This window comes from Abramis brama (assembly GCF_963993115.1).
Source record: "Abramis brama genome assembly, chromosome: 25".
NCBI classification, from domain to species: domain Eukaryota; kingdom Metazoa; phylum Chordata; class Actinopteri; order Cypriniformes; family Leuciscidae; genus Abramis; species Abramis brama.
The window spans coordinates 604,518-621,270 of record NC_139987.1 but is presented as its reverse complement, the minus strand read 5'-3'; the positions used below and the strand labels follow the sequence as shown (position 1 = coordinate 621,270).

Below are 16,753 nucleotides of genomic sequence, written 5' to 3'. Positions count from 1 at the left end.
GAGGACACTTTGACCACAAATAAGTTCAAAAGGTCAGATATGGAAATCTATATGGCTTATGAAGCATCAGAAGGAGTCTATGAGTATGTATAGAAAGCCCAAGATCGAGGACTCTTTGGCCAGAAATATATTCAGGAGGTCAAAAGGGGACCTCTGTATAGCTGATTTATCATCAAAAGGAGTCTATAACTTTATATAGTTTGAAAAATTTTGAGGACACTTTGACCAGAAATTACAACTATGCCTAGGGTCTTGAAGTTCTATCACAACACATGTAGTCACTTACATGTATGCTTACTTGGCATATGTAACTCTTTAGGTATTTCCAACACCACTGGTCACTATGTGATAGAAGTGTGAAAATTAATCGTAAGAAGAAGTTTATATTAGTTGAAGTTTGCTCTGTGTGGATGTATTGTTCTGTTCCAGTGATGTTCTGTGACTAAACCTTGAAGGGAAAAGATATCACCTATGGGGTCAAAGCCTGTTCCCCAATGGTCTCTGCTGAAGCTTTTGCAAGAGGCAAATATACCCCTCGGGTCCCAGCAAGTTTTCACCAATGTGGTAGGACCCAGCGATCCATTTCGCCTCTTTGTATACCTTGTTTATTCGTGTAGCCTGCCCTTTAGATAATAAATATGCACTTGCTTAGCAAATTCTGCTACCTCAAATTCTGCTTTAACTCCCCGGAATCACCCAAACATGTTAAAAAGGTTTAATTATATTCATGAATCCTGAGCCATATCTCCCTGATACTTTATGCTAGAAACAAACTGAGCACGCCTTTCAAATTCATTGGGTGATTCCGGGGAGTTAAAGCAGAATTTGAGGTAGCATTGTTTTGACCCTAATTACAAGTTTCCAGCAGCTTGTTGACCGGGTTGTCCACCCAGGTTGTGATCCTCAGACATCATAGATTTCATTTTTATATGACAACCTTTTACAGCAGCCCATGTCTGCTAAACCCCCTTTGCCCCCTGGGTAAGGGTCAGATTTTGGGAATGTACTAGTTGGTCTTAATGAGTGGTGGCATTTTCTACCTTCAAAAGCTATGCAAAAGCACCATGTAAAAAATAGTTATAGTAAAGTAAAAGTAGTCCACACAACTCTTACATTATATTCCAAGCCATACAATCTGCAGTATGAGACATACAGCCAAATCAAGTTTTTTTTATTCTTGACATCCTTGAATAAAAGTCATGTGGGTTTGGAACAACAAAGGTAAACAAGTAAATGGTGACAGAATTTTTTTGGGGGGTGAATGAATGCTTTAATTCTACTGATTATTGATTTTCAGTTATTTGTGCTATGTCACTTCTAAATATTTTTCCTTATATGAACTGTCTTTTGCTCATTTCAGCAAACAAAAAGATGCAAGACTGCAAACTTTCCAGTACTCCTGTGTACTGATAATCCGGTTTCCACCCAGTCCCAGGAGGTTTGTCTGTTTTATCTTTCTTCACTAAAATGTCTTAAAATTGCTTGGTTATTGACCAGTAATGCTAGGATATACAATAGGAATTTTGTTATTTACTACTTTTTTCAGATTATATTAAACCTGGAAAATATTGGAGAAGATCAATTAAGTTTTCAGGAGCACATTACTGTGATAAATGCTGAACTACGTAAAAGACAACCCGACTACACCAACATAAAAAAATCGAATGAGATGCACTCTTTTTAAAAGAGTCGATTTAATGACAAAATCAACACAAGAGGTCATGGACATGTTCCCATTTCTTCGGGTTCCACAACTTGTGAGTATTTGTTTTTAGTGTTGTTTCCTTTGAGTTTAGTATTTCCACTGCATTTTCAAAAAAAATTTTATGAATAAAAACAGTCAAAATTGTTTTAATGAATTTTTCTTTCTTTTTTCTTTCTTTTTTTGGTAGCTGCTGCATGAAGTGAAGATGCGGTTTGGGAAGGACCTTCATCTTAATCTAGAGACTGCTCTTCAAGTTCTGGCCCCAAACATTTTAAATGTGGCTAGACATGGAAGTCAGAGGGATGTGCTGAACAGTTTACTTCAGCAAATTGACACAAACACAAAAAGTATGTTCTTTTTTTCCTTAACACTACCATTAGTACTTGGTTTGTTGAACGGTTACTGTAATAAATCTATTTATACCATGGTTTGTCTGAATATTTGATTCTGATTGGTTAAAAGGTGTGCATTCAAATAATGCAGTCAGTTTAATTACAATTAAAGTTTAATGTGCTGCTTTTCAATGACATACATGCACACAAAACACTTGCACACAGAGATCGGAGATTAAAGTAATGTGAACTGAGACATTTTGCATTTAATTTTTTTAATTTTTTACAACCTCAGTTGCATTGCTTCACTGCCATTCATAAATCCTCTCCTGTGGTCTCATGGAGTAGTAAAGTATCCATTGTAAGCATACTTCAGAATCTCAGCAGAAGTACTTTGATTTTGGATGCTGCTCTGTGTAAAATAAATTATATAAATATTTTATTTGACAAAGTAATTACAGTAATATTTCAGTCTTTATATATTAATAATTTAATTTAAAAATAAGCAAAATAATAGTGTTATTATTTAGAAGTTGTTATACATTCAAATTGACGGGGTTTCCAAAAACACTGTGAATGTAATGTAAACCGAGACAACCATCACAGCTAAAATAGAGTGTGTACCAATAACCTGTTTTGTTTTTTGTTTTTGTGTAAACTGATATTGCAGATCTGGAGAAAAATGCCGCACTGCTGATCTTACCATCTTTATTCAGAGAAAACAGCAAGTTTCTCTTCTGTCTGGACAATGTAAGTTTTGATATGTCATGTCTTTGTGTTGGGGGTGGGGGGCTCAGAAAATTATCTGAACTTTAGAGTTCCAAACTGTATGACGTTCATTGTGATGAGCAGATATTTGAGATGCCATGATTTTAAAGGATTAATAGCCACGATCACTTGATTGCATGTAGCTCTGTGAATGTGACAACAAAATTAAATAAAAATGTCTTGCTCTTGTAGAAGAATGTTTTAATAAAGAATGTTTTACTCTTATTGACAGTTGCTTTGTAATATCAGGAGAAATACAAAGATGTTAAAAATGAGAGAGGGCTGCTCAGTTTCTCACAAAAACATTTGCACAATTTAAATGAAAGACGTGGAGGCAAAAAAACACTGATGCATTTTTTTTGGCAACAGGCCTTTAGATCTAGCATTCTGCATGCTTTAAATCAGATACAGAAATGATGTAGCTTGAATGGATTGCATTTATTTAAATTAACAACAGAGAGAAAGTGAGAAACTGCATGTGTGAATAATGTTTGTGTAGTGTCTCTTCAAGCTGCAAGTTTAGTTAAATCAAAAACAGATACATTGTTGCTTTTTACTTTTTCAGTATGCTATCCAAGCTATTTTATTAATGAATATTGCATTGATCTTGAAAAGAAGTTTTTGTGGTCATGATTGTTTGTGAGTTGTGTGTGCAACCTAGCCAGTGAATTGCAACTAGCCCAGATAGCAAATTGGCTTTGGGCCGGATCTGGCTAAATTTCGGCTGAGATTTTGGCCCACATACCGCATGGAATTACGGTCCAAGGTTGGCCCAAGTGCTGTTTGCCGAAAATCAACCAGATCAATGCCGGAAGCAGACCAAAACTGAACCAGAGTTTTACAATGTACCCAGATATTATCCAGAACTGGCCCAAAACAACACCGTAATCCCCAGATGTCAGCCAGACAAGGGCCAAACTGCCACCAGCTTTACCCCAGAACTCAGCCACAACTTATCCAGAAAACAGCCATAACGGGGCCAATATTATACCAGTCCCCAAAACTGAACCAGAAATTATCCCTGTGTAATACTTATATATTGTGCAAGGAATAATAAAATAATGACACTACACAAATGCAAAGTACAGCATTTTATTGAGAGGGGAAGAAAATCTCAGCCAGATAAGTGGAAAAATAAAAACTACAGGAAAAAGACAATTGAATGACAATTTTTGCATCGTTGTGGGAGGAAGTGTAAAGAGGTAAATACAGATTTCTCTCGTCTCAGGGGAAAATGAGAAAATGTTGCACGACCATTCAATAGTATGACTGGGTTTCTAACATTGCAAAGCTTAATGCAAATGGGTGGAGTGTTCCTTTAAGAAAACATCAGTTTCACAACATATGCTGCAAATACAATACAACCAATAAATAATAATACAAAAATAATAAAAAAACACTACTGTAGATATTTGCGTTGTTGGTCTGCCATTTGCAGTACGTTTGTGTATTCGGTTGTGTTTTGCATATTTGCAGCACATGTGCTGTCAAACTGATGAAGATGTTTTGTAAATTTGCTTGTGTTTTTTTCTATTTCCATGCGTTGTCTTCTGTTGCAGCGTGTTGAGCCCTCTCGGCCACTGTCCAAAAAACGCAACAGAAACAAAGCAATAAATTAAATTGATACAAACAATAAAGCAAAAGTGTCATGCATAAATCATAAAGTACAGAAACAAACTAAAAGCTGGTTATAAAAGACAAATGAAATACATTTTATATTTACAGATGTGCAAAAAATTTTAAAATATAAGTTGCAACAATGCAAAACAGATTCCCTAATAACTTAAAATGTGTGGTTTACATTTTGCAAAGGTGTCCTTTTTTTGCCACCCTCGCGATCACCAGCTAGATGAAACCACCTTTTAATAACTTTTTCGACCTCCAACACAGGATTACTTCTTACAGCCTCTAGAATAGGAGCATACAAATACAGAGTTAAAAAATAATTTTAAATGAAATGAACAATAGACATATAAAGCATTTGTATCAAAAGACACCACCAGTCAAAGAATTGAAACTTTCAACATTCATTCATGACATGAGGGAATAGTCATGAAGTTCCAGATAGACTTAGACACAACAAAAATGCACTTACCAATCACAATGTTTTTAGGCTGCAAGCTTTGGAAAGGTGTTTTTCCATGTACACTTCTCACTTCATTTTTGAATGCTTGCCTCATAATCCGCCAGACGTGTCCTTTAAGTCGACTCCACCAAACAATCCCAGTTCAAGTACCTGAAATATTTTTAAAACATGCCATCACTATTAAGTCAAAACACTAAAACATGCTAATATCGATATTATATTTACCAAATTAGACAAATATAAATATTGTTAGATTTTTCATGTTTTAGATTGATCACACACACACACCATTTAATTACAACAGTAATTACAACCAGACTTGTGAGTGATAACAGCATGCAACTGTGCATTACCTACCACTTTTTGTCTTGTTACTGGACATGATCGAAGATCACTTTCCAGGGAAGTTAATGACCTTAAGTCTTCAATTGGAAACAGTTTTGGACTTTGACTTTGGTTCTGTGCCTCTGTGATCTCCCGAACGTTGTTTGCTTTGAGATCTCGCACCATCCTTACAATGTTCCTCTGCTGCTCCATAAGGATTTCTTGTTAAGATATTATGTCATGGAGAAGTGCTAAAACATTACACAGGTATTGAAAGGGTTTAACGTTACCACACCACATCTGCTATGACATGAGCCTTACGCTAACAGTGAATATATGATAGAAAAAAACAAAAAGAAATCTTACATCTTATTAATAGGTCATCGCTTGAGAGGCTTGTTGTCTGTGGTGTTTCATGATGCCACGGTGATTGTATTGCTGTTCGGGAGACTGTAAAGTTGTATCCTGAATTAATTTATTTTCCCAAAGATTCAAACATCTTGTTGACTCTTTTAATAGCCATTTTTCTCATGTTACCTCGCTCACTGTAAGCCCACATATGTTCATATAATAAGCACTGTAAATGGGGGCTAATTCTAGACCCTCTAACATAAAAGCAAATAAAATCAAACCACAGAAAACAAGCAAAAAGCCTATCTAGTAACGTTACTGCGCTATAGATTAAAATCTACGTGTTAGTTTAGATATTTTAAAAAGTATCAACTTACCTTGATCATGTATTAAAACTCCAAAAGATAAAACCAAGATAGCGTGATTGTCGAAGTTAGAACGACAATTTGAATTTCACCGCGAGACTGCGTTGGAAAAATATGAGTTGCTGAATAACTGCTACGTAACTTCCGGATCCTCTGGTAGGCGGAATGATGTCAAGGGGTGCACTCTGGGAAAAGTAGTCCTTCTTGTAAAGCGGCTTTAACACCGTATATGTAAATCAACTACTATTTCCATGATGCATTGCAAACTGCGTCATCGTATCAGCAACAACAGACGCGCATTGACCCGTCTGCCGAGCAAGAAGACTGCTCTAAAAACTAGTTTAACCATGGGTTTTTGTAGTAAAACTGTCGTTATACTGTACAAATGGTAATCAATTCGCCAAAACTTTTTTGTGGCATTTTGATTACCATTTGGATAACCACAAAGTACTCATTCAGTCCCATTCAATCTTTTGTCTTTTATGATGCTGCTGACTGAACCATTTGTCTTTGTCTTCAAACATTTTGCAAACATCTCATGTTTTTTTTGTTTTGTTTTTTTAATTCTGCACATTGTCACCTCCTTAACTGCCCATTAAAATAATCTTGCCAACAGAATAATCAAGTCTTCTTTCCTTTAAAAAAAAAAAAAGAAAAGTCTTCTTGCCTCCTTATGTGTAAAAGTCTACTATTTGAATAAATATCTATATGTATTTTTAACTAGGCCTATAATAAACAGATTTCATTTTATTCTTTTTGACAAAATTAACCTTATAATTATGTATAAAATATGAACCAATTAACAACACATCTTACACAGCTATTTTACAGTTGAGCACATTCATGCCAGAGGTCTTTTATTTACTCTTCTACCAGAACCCAACCAGATCTCAGCCAAATATTTTCTAATTCTGGTAGACCGTGCTCATGCCAGGGCTCAGCCAAAAAGATACAATTTGATTTTTGTTTCTTTTGGTTAGCCAGACTCCAGCCAGAGCTTAGCCTAGTACTGTTTGACACAGGAGTGTGAAAAAAACAGTGCCAGAATTAAGCCAGAAGTGCCTAATTTAAGCCAGACTCGGCCCAGACTTTTGTTGCTCTTGTAGAAGAATGTTTTAATAAAGAATGTTTTACTCTTATTGACAGTTGCTTTGTAATATCAGGAGAAATACAAAGATGTTAAAAATGAGAGAGGGCTGCTCAGTTTCTCACAAAAACATTTGCACAATTTAAATGAAAGACGTGGAGGCAAAAAAACACTGATGCATTTTTTTTGGCAACAGGCCTTTAGATCTAGCATTCTGCATGCTTTAAATCAGATACAGAAATGATGTAGCTTGAATGGATTGCATTTATTTAAATTAACAACAGAGAGAAAGTGAGAAACTGCATGTGTGAATAATGTTTGTGTAGTGTCTCTTCAAGCTGCAAGTTTAGTTAAATCAAAAACAGATACATTGTTGCTTTTTACTTTTTCAGTATGCTATCCAAGCTATTTTATTAATGAATATTGCATTGATCTTGAAAAGAAGTTTTTGTGGTCATGATTGTTTGTGAGTTGTGTGTGCAACCTAGCCAGTGAATTGGCCCTTACCACTGTGGTAAAAAATGGTCAGTCACATCTCTAATTGTTTGGAAGAAAGTATGCAAAAGCAGTTAAACATGACTAAGGCTATCATTCTGCCTTTTGTTTTTCACAGAAAAGTCATGCAAATTTTGGGCAAAATGGGGTTGACTAAATGATCATTTTTGATGGAATTTGAACTTTTGGGACTACTGTATTCTAAGTTATTTCACAAATAATTTATATGTTTTTCCAACTTGCAGGAATCAGTAAAGCCAACTCCGACTATAGTTTTTCATGAAGCTTCAAACCCCCTCCATGCAAAAAGAGCCAGCATCAGTATGGAGGGTGTCAACATTGTGAGCGCAGAAATGGATGTGATGGAGCCAATGGAGTGCCTCTTTGCTACTTATTTCGTATTCAGTGTGGAATACCCCAAGCACATCACTCACACGATGAATTTTGTTGAGCACTACCTGTTTAAACTCTCCAGCAGCCAAAAAAACTGTCTGTCCCAGTGCTCAAAATGTATAATCAATTATCATAATACTTTGATATGTCATGAATAGTGCTAATGTAAATTTGTAAATATGAGGCGATTGATGTTATTCTGAAATGCTGATCTGAATTTGAATCTGTTATTACAATTCTTTATGAGTGGTATTAATGTAAATTTGTAGATTTGAAGTACTTGATGTTCTGAAATGCTGATATGAATTTTAATCTATGTATTCACATTCTTTCTGAGTGATATTAATATGAATTTGTAGATTTGAAGTACTTCTACAGTATATCTGTATATTTCCATTTTGAGTTATATTAATATGGATTTGTAGTTTTGAGGGACTTGATGTTGTTCTAACACTGATGGGAATTTAGATGAATCTGTATATTTGCATTATTTATTAGTGATAGATTAATGTAATTTTGTACATTTTATGGACTTATTTTGTAATATGTAGATGTAGGTGAAACTCTATTTTCATTATTTATGAGATATGTTTTAAATGGTTGATGTTTTAATGTTTAATTGTACATTTAAAGCCTTGAATACATTCTTTCAGTAATAGTAATTATTTGTGTTAATATAAATAAATTACTAGTTCTATGCACTTTGGGTGTGCTTTTTTTCAGTATTCATGGGTGACTTTTTTATGTGAATTACATTTTAGGGTCTTGATGTTTGTCAATAATATGAAATATTTAATCCGGAAAGGACAAAACAAATGATAATGAATGAACCCCTAAAAGGTTCCATATAGAACCTTTTTCCTGGTTACAAAGAACCCTAAAGGGTTATTCCGTTGACCATTGAAGAAAAAACACATAACCTCTGATCAAGATTGAAACCGAGACTGATTTCATAACAGTTCAATAAACAAATAGTTAAAATTAAGTCACTTACATTTTTTTCAGCAGCGAAAATAGTTCCAAACATCACAGCAGAACCATCGCGCATCTCACATGAACACTCAGCCATGTTTCATTAATGAATGATTCAGCGTTTTGAACGAATCGGTTGACTCAAAGATTCAATGACCCATTCATAAACTGCCTCATTCTGAATAAATCAGCCGTTTTAACGAATCGTTTGAATGAATGACTCAATGACTCGCTCATTAACACGGTCGCCTGCCGCCTCCTACTGGCGGTTTAGTTTCAAAGTATCATTCTTTTCAACATTCCTTATTTGTTTATTCAAAAAAATATTTACACTCTCATAATCTCATTTAATACATTTGTAATTTTTCAATGTAAATTATTTAATTTGATTGGTAACAGCCTAACGTTAGTGTCTTATTATTCTAACTGAATGTATTGATCAAATTTAAGAATTTGAAATGAAAGATGGAGCATGGATTTAATAAAATTAGGGAACAAATGCCCATTATAAAGGTTAAAAAATATAACCTTATAATAGTTATAATAACCTTATAATAGTTCTAATGTCATAGTTCTAACTGGATGACTCGTTCATGTCTTCCTCTGCAAAACAGGGGAAAAAACATCTAATTTATCAAACTGTTTCCCAATATACACCGCGTTATTAATAGCTCGAATGATTTATACTTCGTGAGAGAAAATAAAAATCAGTTTTCTCACCTGCCTCCATCGCTTTCACAACAAGACGAAAGTGGAGGCCGATTGTTTGTTTGTTTGTTTGTTTGTTTGTTGTTAGATTATAAATGATGCGGATCAGCGTCGCGAATGAACATTAGTTCAGCTCCACCCACTGCTGTTCTGCCGTGTCTGTTTACCGTAACCATAGTGACGGGAACAGAGGAAGGGACGACATTCACTTAAAGTCACCATGAATTCAAAATTGATCATATTTTTTTAACAGAATATTACAATGTTTATCATTATTCTTATTGTTTAATTCGTGTGCACTTTAATCTTTAATCAATAAATTTAGCATCAATTCTCCCTCTTTTTTAATGAAAGAATGAAAAATTAGCATGAGTGAGAAATGTTAATTTGCTCCATCTAGTGGCAATAGTCATGAAATGCCATGTTATACTATTTTTGTCCACAAGAGGTCGGCAGAGACACCCAATGGAATGCAATGAGTTATTTTGTGGTTTTTGTGTTTAAATTAAAGAATGTGGAAAATGTGCTTTTTTGTGTGTTGTTTTCCCTTTCCCTGAGGAGAATTACGTTGAAAACGAAAGTAAAAGAGTAAAAATGTCCAGCTTTCTTGACGTTAGAGGAACGTATTTTAAAAGGTATAATGTTCCTGAAACGTTCTTGTTGAAACGTGACATTCCAAGAACATAAAAATGTCCAGTTTCCTGAATGTTACTAGAATGTTATTGAAAGGTTAGTGTGATGTTCCTGAAACATTCTTTCAATCATCTTTCGAAAGAGTAATAAGAACACAAACTACAACTTTATTCAGACACAGCCTTGAACTGAACATAAAAGACATGAACTCTCTGAAGATCTGACTAAACAACTCCACAAACAGCATTACCAGCTTCACTTTTTATTGCTAAGCAGACTGACTTTATTTACTGTCACAGAGAATGCAGAGAAGATGTAGAGAAGGCTTTTGACTGGGTGGAGTGGAAATACCTCTTTTACACACTAGAGAAATTTGGTTTTGGTGATCACTTTATTTCTTGGGTGAGGTTATTATATTCCGCCCCCCAAGCGTCTGTCAGAACCAACAATACCCGTTCTGACTATTTTCCCTCCACCGCGGTCCACTCGTCAGGGATGTCCCTTGAATCCACTCCTCTTCGCCATCGCTATCGAACCCCTTGCTATTGCACTGAGGGTTGATTCAACTATAAAAGGTATAAAAAGAATGGGTACAGAGCAAAAAGTGTCTTTGTATGCGGATGATCTCCTCCTTTATATTTCTGATTTAGCTAGATCGATACCGGCAGCTCGTAATATTTTGAAATCATTTGGTTACAAATTAAATCTGAGCAAGAGTGAAATTTTTCCACTGAATTCTGCAGCTAGGGACTATAATTTTCCATTTATGATTGCACACCATAGATTTACTAATCTTGGAGTCTGCATCATCACGGATAAATTCAAAGATCTTTTCAAATTGAACTTTGCTAATTTGTTACTCCAGATGGAGAAAGATTTTGAGCGCTGGTCTTTGCTTCCCCTATCCTTGGCTGGAAGAATTAATTCAGTTCAAATGAATATTCTTCCCAAATTCTCCTGTTATTTTCAGTCTATACCCATTTTCCTGCCTGAGCACTTTTTTTCGTAAAATTGATTCCCTGATCCTAGGATTTATCTGGAATAAAAAGATACCCAAAATTCTTAAGACATTCCTTCATAGACCCCAAATACTTGGGGGAATGGCTCTACCTAATTTACAATTTTATTATTGGGCTTCAAATCTCAGAGTCATGCAATACTGGTTAAATCAGGATCAGGATCTGGATGGTTTAATATGGAGGCTACTTCATGCATGCCCACTTCACTGACATGCCCCCATTAAATGCTCTTCGTCTCCCTATACTAAAAATGTCATTGTTAAAACTACGCTGAGAATCTGGAGGCAATTCAGACACCACTTTGGATAACAAACCTATTCTATCTTCGCACCTGTAGCAGCAAATGTTGCTTTCCCACCATCATTGATGATAGCACTTTTTCACAGTGGTCAGCACTGGGCATTATAACATTTAACGATCTATATATAGATAATGTCTTTGCATCTTTCTGCCTATACACCACTTTTTTAGGTATTTGCAGGTTCGTAGCTTCGTTCGAGACATGCACCCTCAATCTCCCTAGAGCTACTCCTATTGACTTTTTTTTCAAGCCCACCCATATTATGAAGGGTATGATCTCATATCTTTATAATGCCATTTGCACTTTGCCCAGCACTTGCAACTATTAAATCTCAGTGGGAGGAGGACATTGGAGAAAACATGTCAGAAGAACAGTGGAAAGTGTGCACTCTTCATCTTTTTGTGCCAGACATGCTCTGATTCAGTTTCAAATTCTCCACCGTACCCACTGGACCAAAGCTAGACTGTCAAAAATATATCCTGAAGTGGATCCCACATGTGACCGTTGTCACCAGGCCCACGCAACTACTGCACACATGTTTTGGTCCTGTCCCTCCCTACAAAATTATTTTTTAAATATTATCTGAAGTTCTAACAAATCATATTGAACCTCTGGCTTTCACTGCTTTATTCGGTACTCTTCCCACTTCTCTTGATATGCCCAAATACAAGTCTGACTTCGTAGCCTTTGTCACACTGCTGGCGAGGCGTTTAATTTTATTAAACTGGAAATCGACTCATTCTTTATGGATTCAAGATATTTTCCATTTTATTAAGCTAGAAAAAATCAGACACACAATGAAGAGATCCTCGGATAATTTCAATAGAATTTGGGGATCTTTCCTAGGATATGTATGGAAATGAAAGGCCTTCATTCACCTGACTACACATCTCCTCTGGTAGTAATTATTTCCCTCCCCCGGTATATAGATTGGTACCCTGCTTTAGGGATATGTCGGCTGTGCTCAGTATGTTTAGCACCTTTTTGTACCTGTGATTTTATTTTGTAAAGAATTATTCTTTTTTTTATTATTATTATTATATTCATTTATTTATATTATAATATTATAATCTAATATTATATTATTATTGTTCTTTTTTTCTAGTATAAATTTTATTATTTTGTTATTTGTTGTGTGGATCCTTTTATTAACAATATATATATATATATATATATATATATATATATATATATATATATATATATATATGAAGGTTATATAAGTATATGTTTTGTAAGTGTATGTTATATTTTGTTTAAATGGAAAATTTAAATAAAGTGAGGAAAAAAAAAAAAACATTTGCAAACCAGTAAGTGCAATTCTCCAAACAATTCATACAAACAGCAAGAACACAATGGATTATCTGCAAAAGCCTAAAAACCCTTAGTTCACCTCTCAAAAGTCAGTATTTATGTCAGTGAACTCTGCCATCAGAATGACAAGTCCTTGAGTCATTGTTCACAAACAAGATAAAACAATATTACATTTTAACAACAAAAAAGCACATTTTCCACATTCTTTAATTTAAATACAAAATAACTCATTGCATTGCTTTGGGTGTCTCTGCCGACCTCTTGTGGACAAAAATAGTATAACATGGCATTTCAAGACTACTGCCACTAGATGGAGCAAATGAACATTTCTTACTCATCTTAATTTTTCATCTCTGTTTTTTTTTGTGTTTATTTAAAATAAGACAGATCTGATATTATTTTAATCTTACATCTGTTATTTAACAGTTGAGATAGTTGTTTAATGCAGAAACACTCGCTTTTCGTTTTCAACCACGTTTTCGTTTTCAACAACGGAAAACCAGTCAAGGAAAACATATCAGGGCTCGACATTAACGCTTGTCCTTGTCTTTTTTAATTAAAGAAGCAAATGTTAAATTGTACATAATTTTTTTTTTTTTTTTTGGACATAAATTTGAAAAAGAAAAAAAAAGTGTTTACAGATAGGGGAGAGCGGGGCACAACCTTACGCTTTTAGACTTTCTCAGTTTGTGTAAATCTACTTAAGGTTCAGAGTATTTATTTTCCCCTTAATTTCACATGTCTAGTAGTGGTTTTGTGTCATTAATACAGCATATACTTTTCTCTTGATTTACCCTGAATGAATGAAGTGAAATGAGACAACATGCCCTGAGTAGACATTATCACATGATCATATGACAGATTAAAATGTTATCTGATCTAATCAAAAAATATACAAAAGACAAAATAAAATATTTTGTCAATAAAATTATTAACTTTTTCATATAAAATAATGGCAATTTTAATCATTAAAAATACGGAGAATTTGTTCCTCATATAGATGAACAGTTCAAAATGATATGTGATGCAGAATTAACAATCAAAGAGCTTGATTCTGCTGTTATGTGTGTTTGTCATTGGATAAATCACCTGGCCCAGATGGTATTACGTCTAATTTTTGGCGCCATTTTTGGGACTTATTAAGGGAATTTATTTTTGCAGCTTTTCAGGAAATCACTAAAACCGTGGTTTTGACTAATTCAATGAGACAAGGCCTAATCACGCTTATTCACAAACCAGGAAAAGACTCTAGATTGTTGGACAATTTACGACCTATACCTTTACTAAACAATGACTACAAATTACTAACCCACATATATAATAATCGCTTAAAACTTGGTTTATCAAAAATGATTGGGGAGACACAAACTGGATTCATTGGAGGCCGTTCTATAACAATATTCGACTGGTTTTGGACTTGCTGGAGTATAATCAAGAAACAGAGGATGATGGGGTTATTTTATTTTTAGATTTCTATAAAGCTTTTGATATGTTAGAACATTCATTTATTTTTAAATGTTTGAAAATGTATGGGTTTGGTGAACATTTTTGTAATGTTATTCAGTTATTCTACACAAATACCAATAGTTCAGTGGCCCTACCAACAGGTACTTCACCCAGATTTGATATTAAGAGAGGAGTTAAACAAGGATGCCCCATCTCACGCTCATTGTTTATTCTGGCTACAGAGATGTTGGCTCTCCTAATTAAAAACTCAAGTATTGAAAAATTAAATGTGTTTGGACAGGAAATTATACTTAGTCAATTGGCTGACGATACAACATTATTTTTAAAAGGTCTTGACCAGGTTCCTAAAGTAATTGAGATAGTTAACTATTTTTCTAAATTCTCAGAAATTATTACCATACATGAATGCCCTCTTAAAATTTCATATAATATTCCAGTCAAGTCGAATGTCAGATATTTAGACATAAACATTTCTAAGGATGAGGTCATGATGGAAAAGCAAAATGTCTGGAATAGGTGGAATGAATGCAAAGGCAGGCTTGATGCATGGATGCAAAGGGATTTGTCTATCTTTGGTAGAATTTATTTAACTAAAATGGAAAGTGTGTATCTATCCTGCATCTTGTCTCTCCATTTCTAATAGAGCTATTAAGACCATTAATCAAATTCATTTCAATTATATATGGAATAAACGTGTGCTATAAAGAGGGCAAATCTTATACAAGATTATGAAAATGGTGGATTACAAGCCTTTGACTTCTATTGTATAAATGGTATGTTGAAGGTCAAATGGCTTAAAAAATGTATAACAAATGAAACTAATTTCTGGTTTTGCATTCCCAGAGGTATATTTAGAAAATTGGGTGGAATTGATTTTCTACTGAGATTTGATCTTACTGTTTCCAGACTGCCAATCAAATTATCTTCCTTTCACCAGCAGATTTTGTTATATAACCACAACTTTTCTCCACACAGAATCCCTATATGGAACAATAGATTTATTGTATCTAGATACAAGTCTCTATGTGTTCTTGATTGGCTTGAAAAGGGTATTTGGTCAGTTCTTCATTTACTGTAATGGATGAAGATGGGAGATTGTTAACTTTTAGAGACTTTTGTACTCAATACAATTTACAATGTGAACGCAAACAACTTGAGCATGTCTTAAATGCCATTCCAAAACGTTTTATAAATTTTGTACAAAACGCTTCTGTCAACATGCCAGATGGATCTGGTGAACTCCCTTCTCTTCAATGACCTCAGGGCAATGCTTCCCAACAAACTTAATCGCTCTTGTTTCAATTCTATATTATATCCGACATTTCTGTATAAAAACTGTGTTTTGCAAGCTTATGACATTTGTTAAAGAATTGCGAACACAGTATATTAGCTTTCCAGTGGCTCCTAAAGCTAAGGAAACCCATTTTAAAATATTAAATGGTCAAGTGAATTTTTAAGACAACAGTTGAATTTTGAAGAAAATGCCTGTACTTTTTGTCAAGTTGACATAGAGACAACGATCACCTTTTTTTCTTGTGTTTTTTCAAATACCTTTTGGGAAAATATGTCTTACTGGTTGGAGACAAAGATTCATTCACTGCCAACTTTTGCTAGGAAGCATATTATGTTTGGAATGTTGTTGGATGAGAAAAAAAAATGAATTTTTTATTAATGTAATGTTGATTCTGGGCAAATTCTTTATTCATAAATGCAAATGTATGAAGACGAAACCAGCTCGTTTTTTAGTTTAGTTTAGTTTAAAAAATGAAAAATGAGGTTTTGGCTTGATTTTTCATTTTTCGTTTGTGGTTTACAATCGGTTTATGGGTTAGATCACAATTCAGTTTTCAGACCATACAATGCAAATGCAAAAATGCCAAATTGAAACCAGACATTAATTTTTCTTGTTTTTCCAGTACATTATCAATGGATATTTGCCTTTTTCTCCCCTTTTTCAATTTTACTTTTGCTAAATTGTGACTTCAGAAACAAACATTCGAATAAATGAAATCTAACCGATTTTCTATTTTTCCATTTTTCGTCTTGTAATTTGCGCCGTGGGCGGTACCATTAGCATGGGGGTGTGGCCGTGGACTAACTTTACTATCATTTCATTGATGTAACTGCTTTATTTACACTGCATGCACGTTTGAGGAGAAGTTTAAAAGACGGAACACAGGACGACATTTTTCACCCGAAGTGCCATCATTATTATTATTCTGTGCTAAAATATAAGGCAGTCTCGGACCGACCATCGGGAGCAGCCGGGAAAAGTGAAATCCCGGTGGCCTGGGTATGGCACATTGCCCTTGTTTGTATTTACCATATTCATTCTTACTTTATTTTATTAATATATAATATAATATAATATAATATAATATAATATAATATAATATAATATAATATACATTTTACATGGTACAGTAGCCTAGG

General features: G+C 34.4%; 1 protein-coding gene and 1 long non-coding RNA gene across 2 annotated transcripts; one reads left to right on the top strand and one right to left on the bottom strand.

Moving 5' to 3' along the window:
- The first annotated feature begins 388 nt into the window (after positions 1-388).
- LOC311076623 (sterile alpha motif domain-containing protein 3-like) lies at positions 389-8,516 on the top strand. The gene is made up of 6 exons (XM_084104958.1): positions 389-564; positions 1,361-1,438; positions 1,547-1,757; positions 1,893-2,052; positions 2,708-2,787; positions 7,759-8,516. The coding sequence occupies exons 3-6, from the start codon at positions 1,665-1,667 to the stop codon at positions 8,062-8,064; spliced, it is 639 nt and encodes a 212-aa protein (XP_083961084.1). The 5' UTR covers positions 389-564; positions 1,361-1,438; positions 1,547-1,664; the 3' UTR covers positions 8,065-8,516.
- Positions 3,884-6,077, bottom strand: LOC311077058. The gene is made up of 6 exons (XR_014604739.1): positions 5,944-6,077; positions 5,582-5,665; positions 5,249-5,466; positions 4,901-5,041; positions 4,607-4,713; positions 3,884-4,385 (listed from the first exon to the last, which is right to left on the bottom strand). It is a non-coding gene; the product is annotated as an uncharacterized lncRNA (long non-coding RNA).
- Positions 8,517-16,753: the final 8,237 nt, after the last annotated feature.

Excerpts from the sequence above, each read along its gene's own strand:
- LOC311076623 (XM_084104958.1), top strand. The coding sequence starts at position 1,665 with ATGAGATGCACTCTTTTTAAAAGAGTCGATTTAATGACAAAATCAACA. Across the intron at positions 1,758-1,892 it reads TTCTTCGGGTTCCACAACTT|CTGCTGCATGAAGTGAAGAT; the intron begins GTGAGTATTTGT and ends TTTTTTTGGTAG. Across the intron at positions 2,788-7,758 it reads TTCTCTTCTGTCTGGACAAT|GAATCAGTAAAGCCAACTCC; the intron begins GTAAGTTTTGAT and ends TCCAACTTGCAG.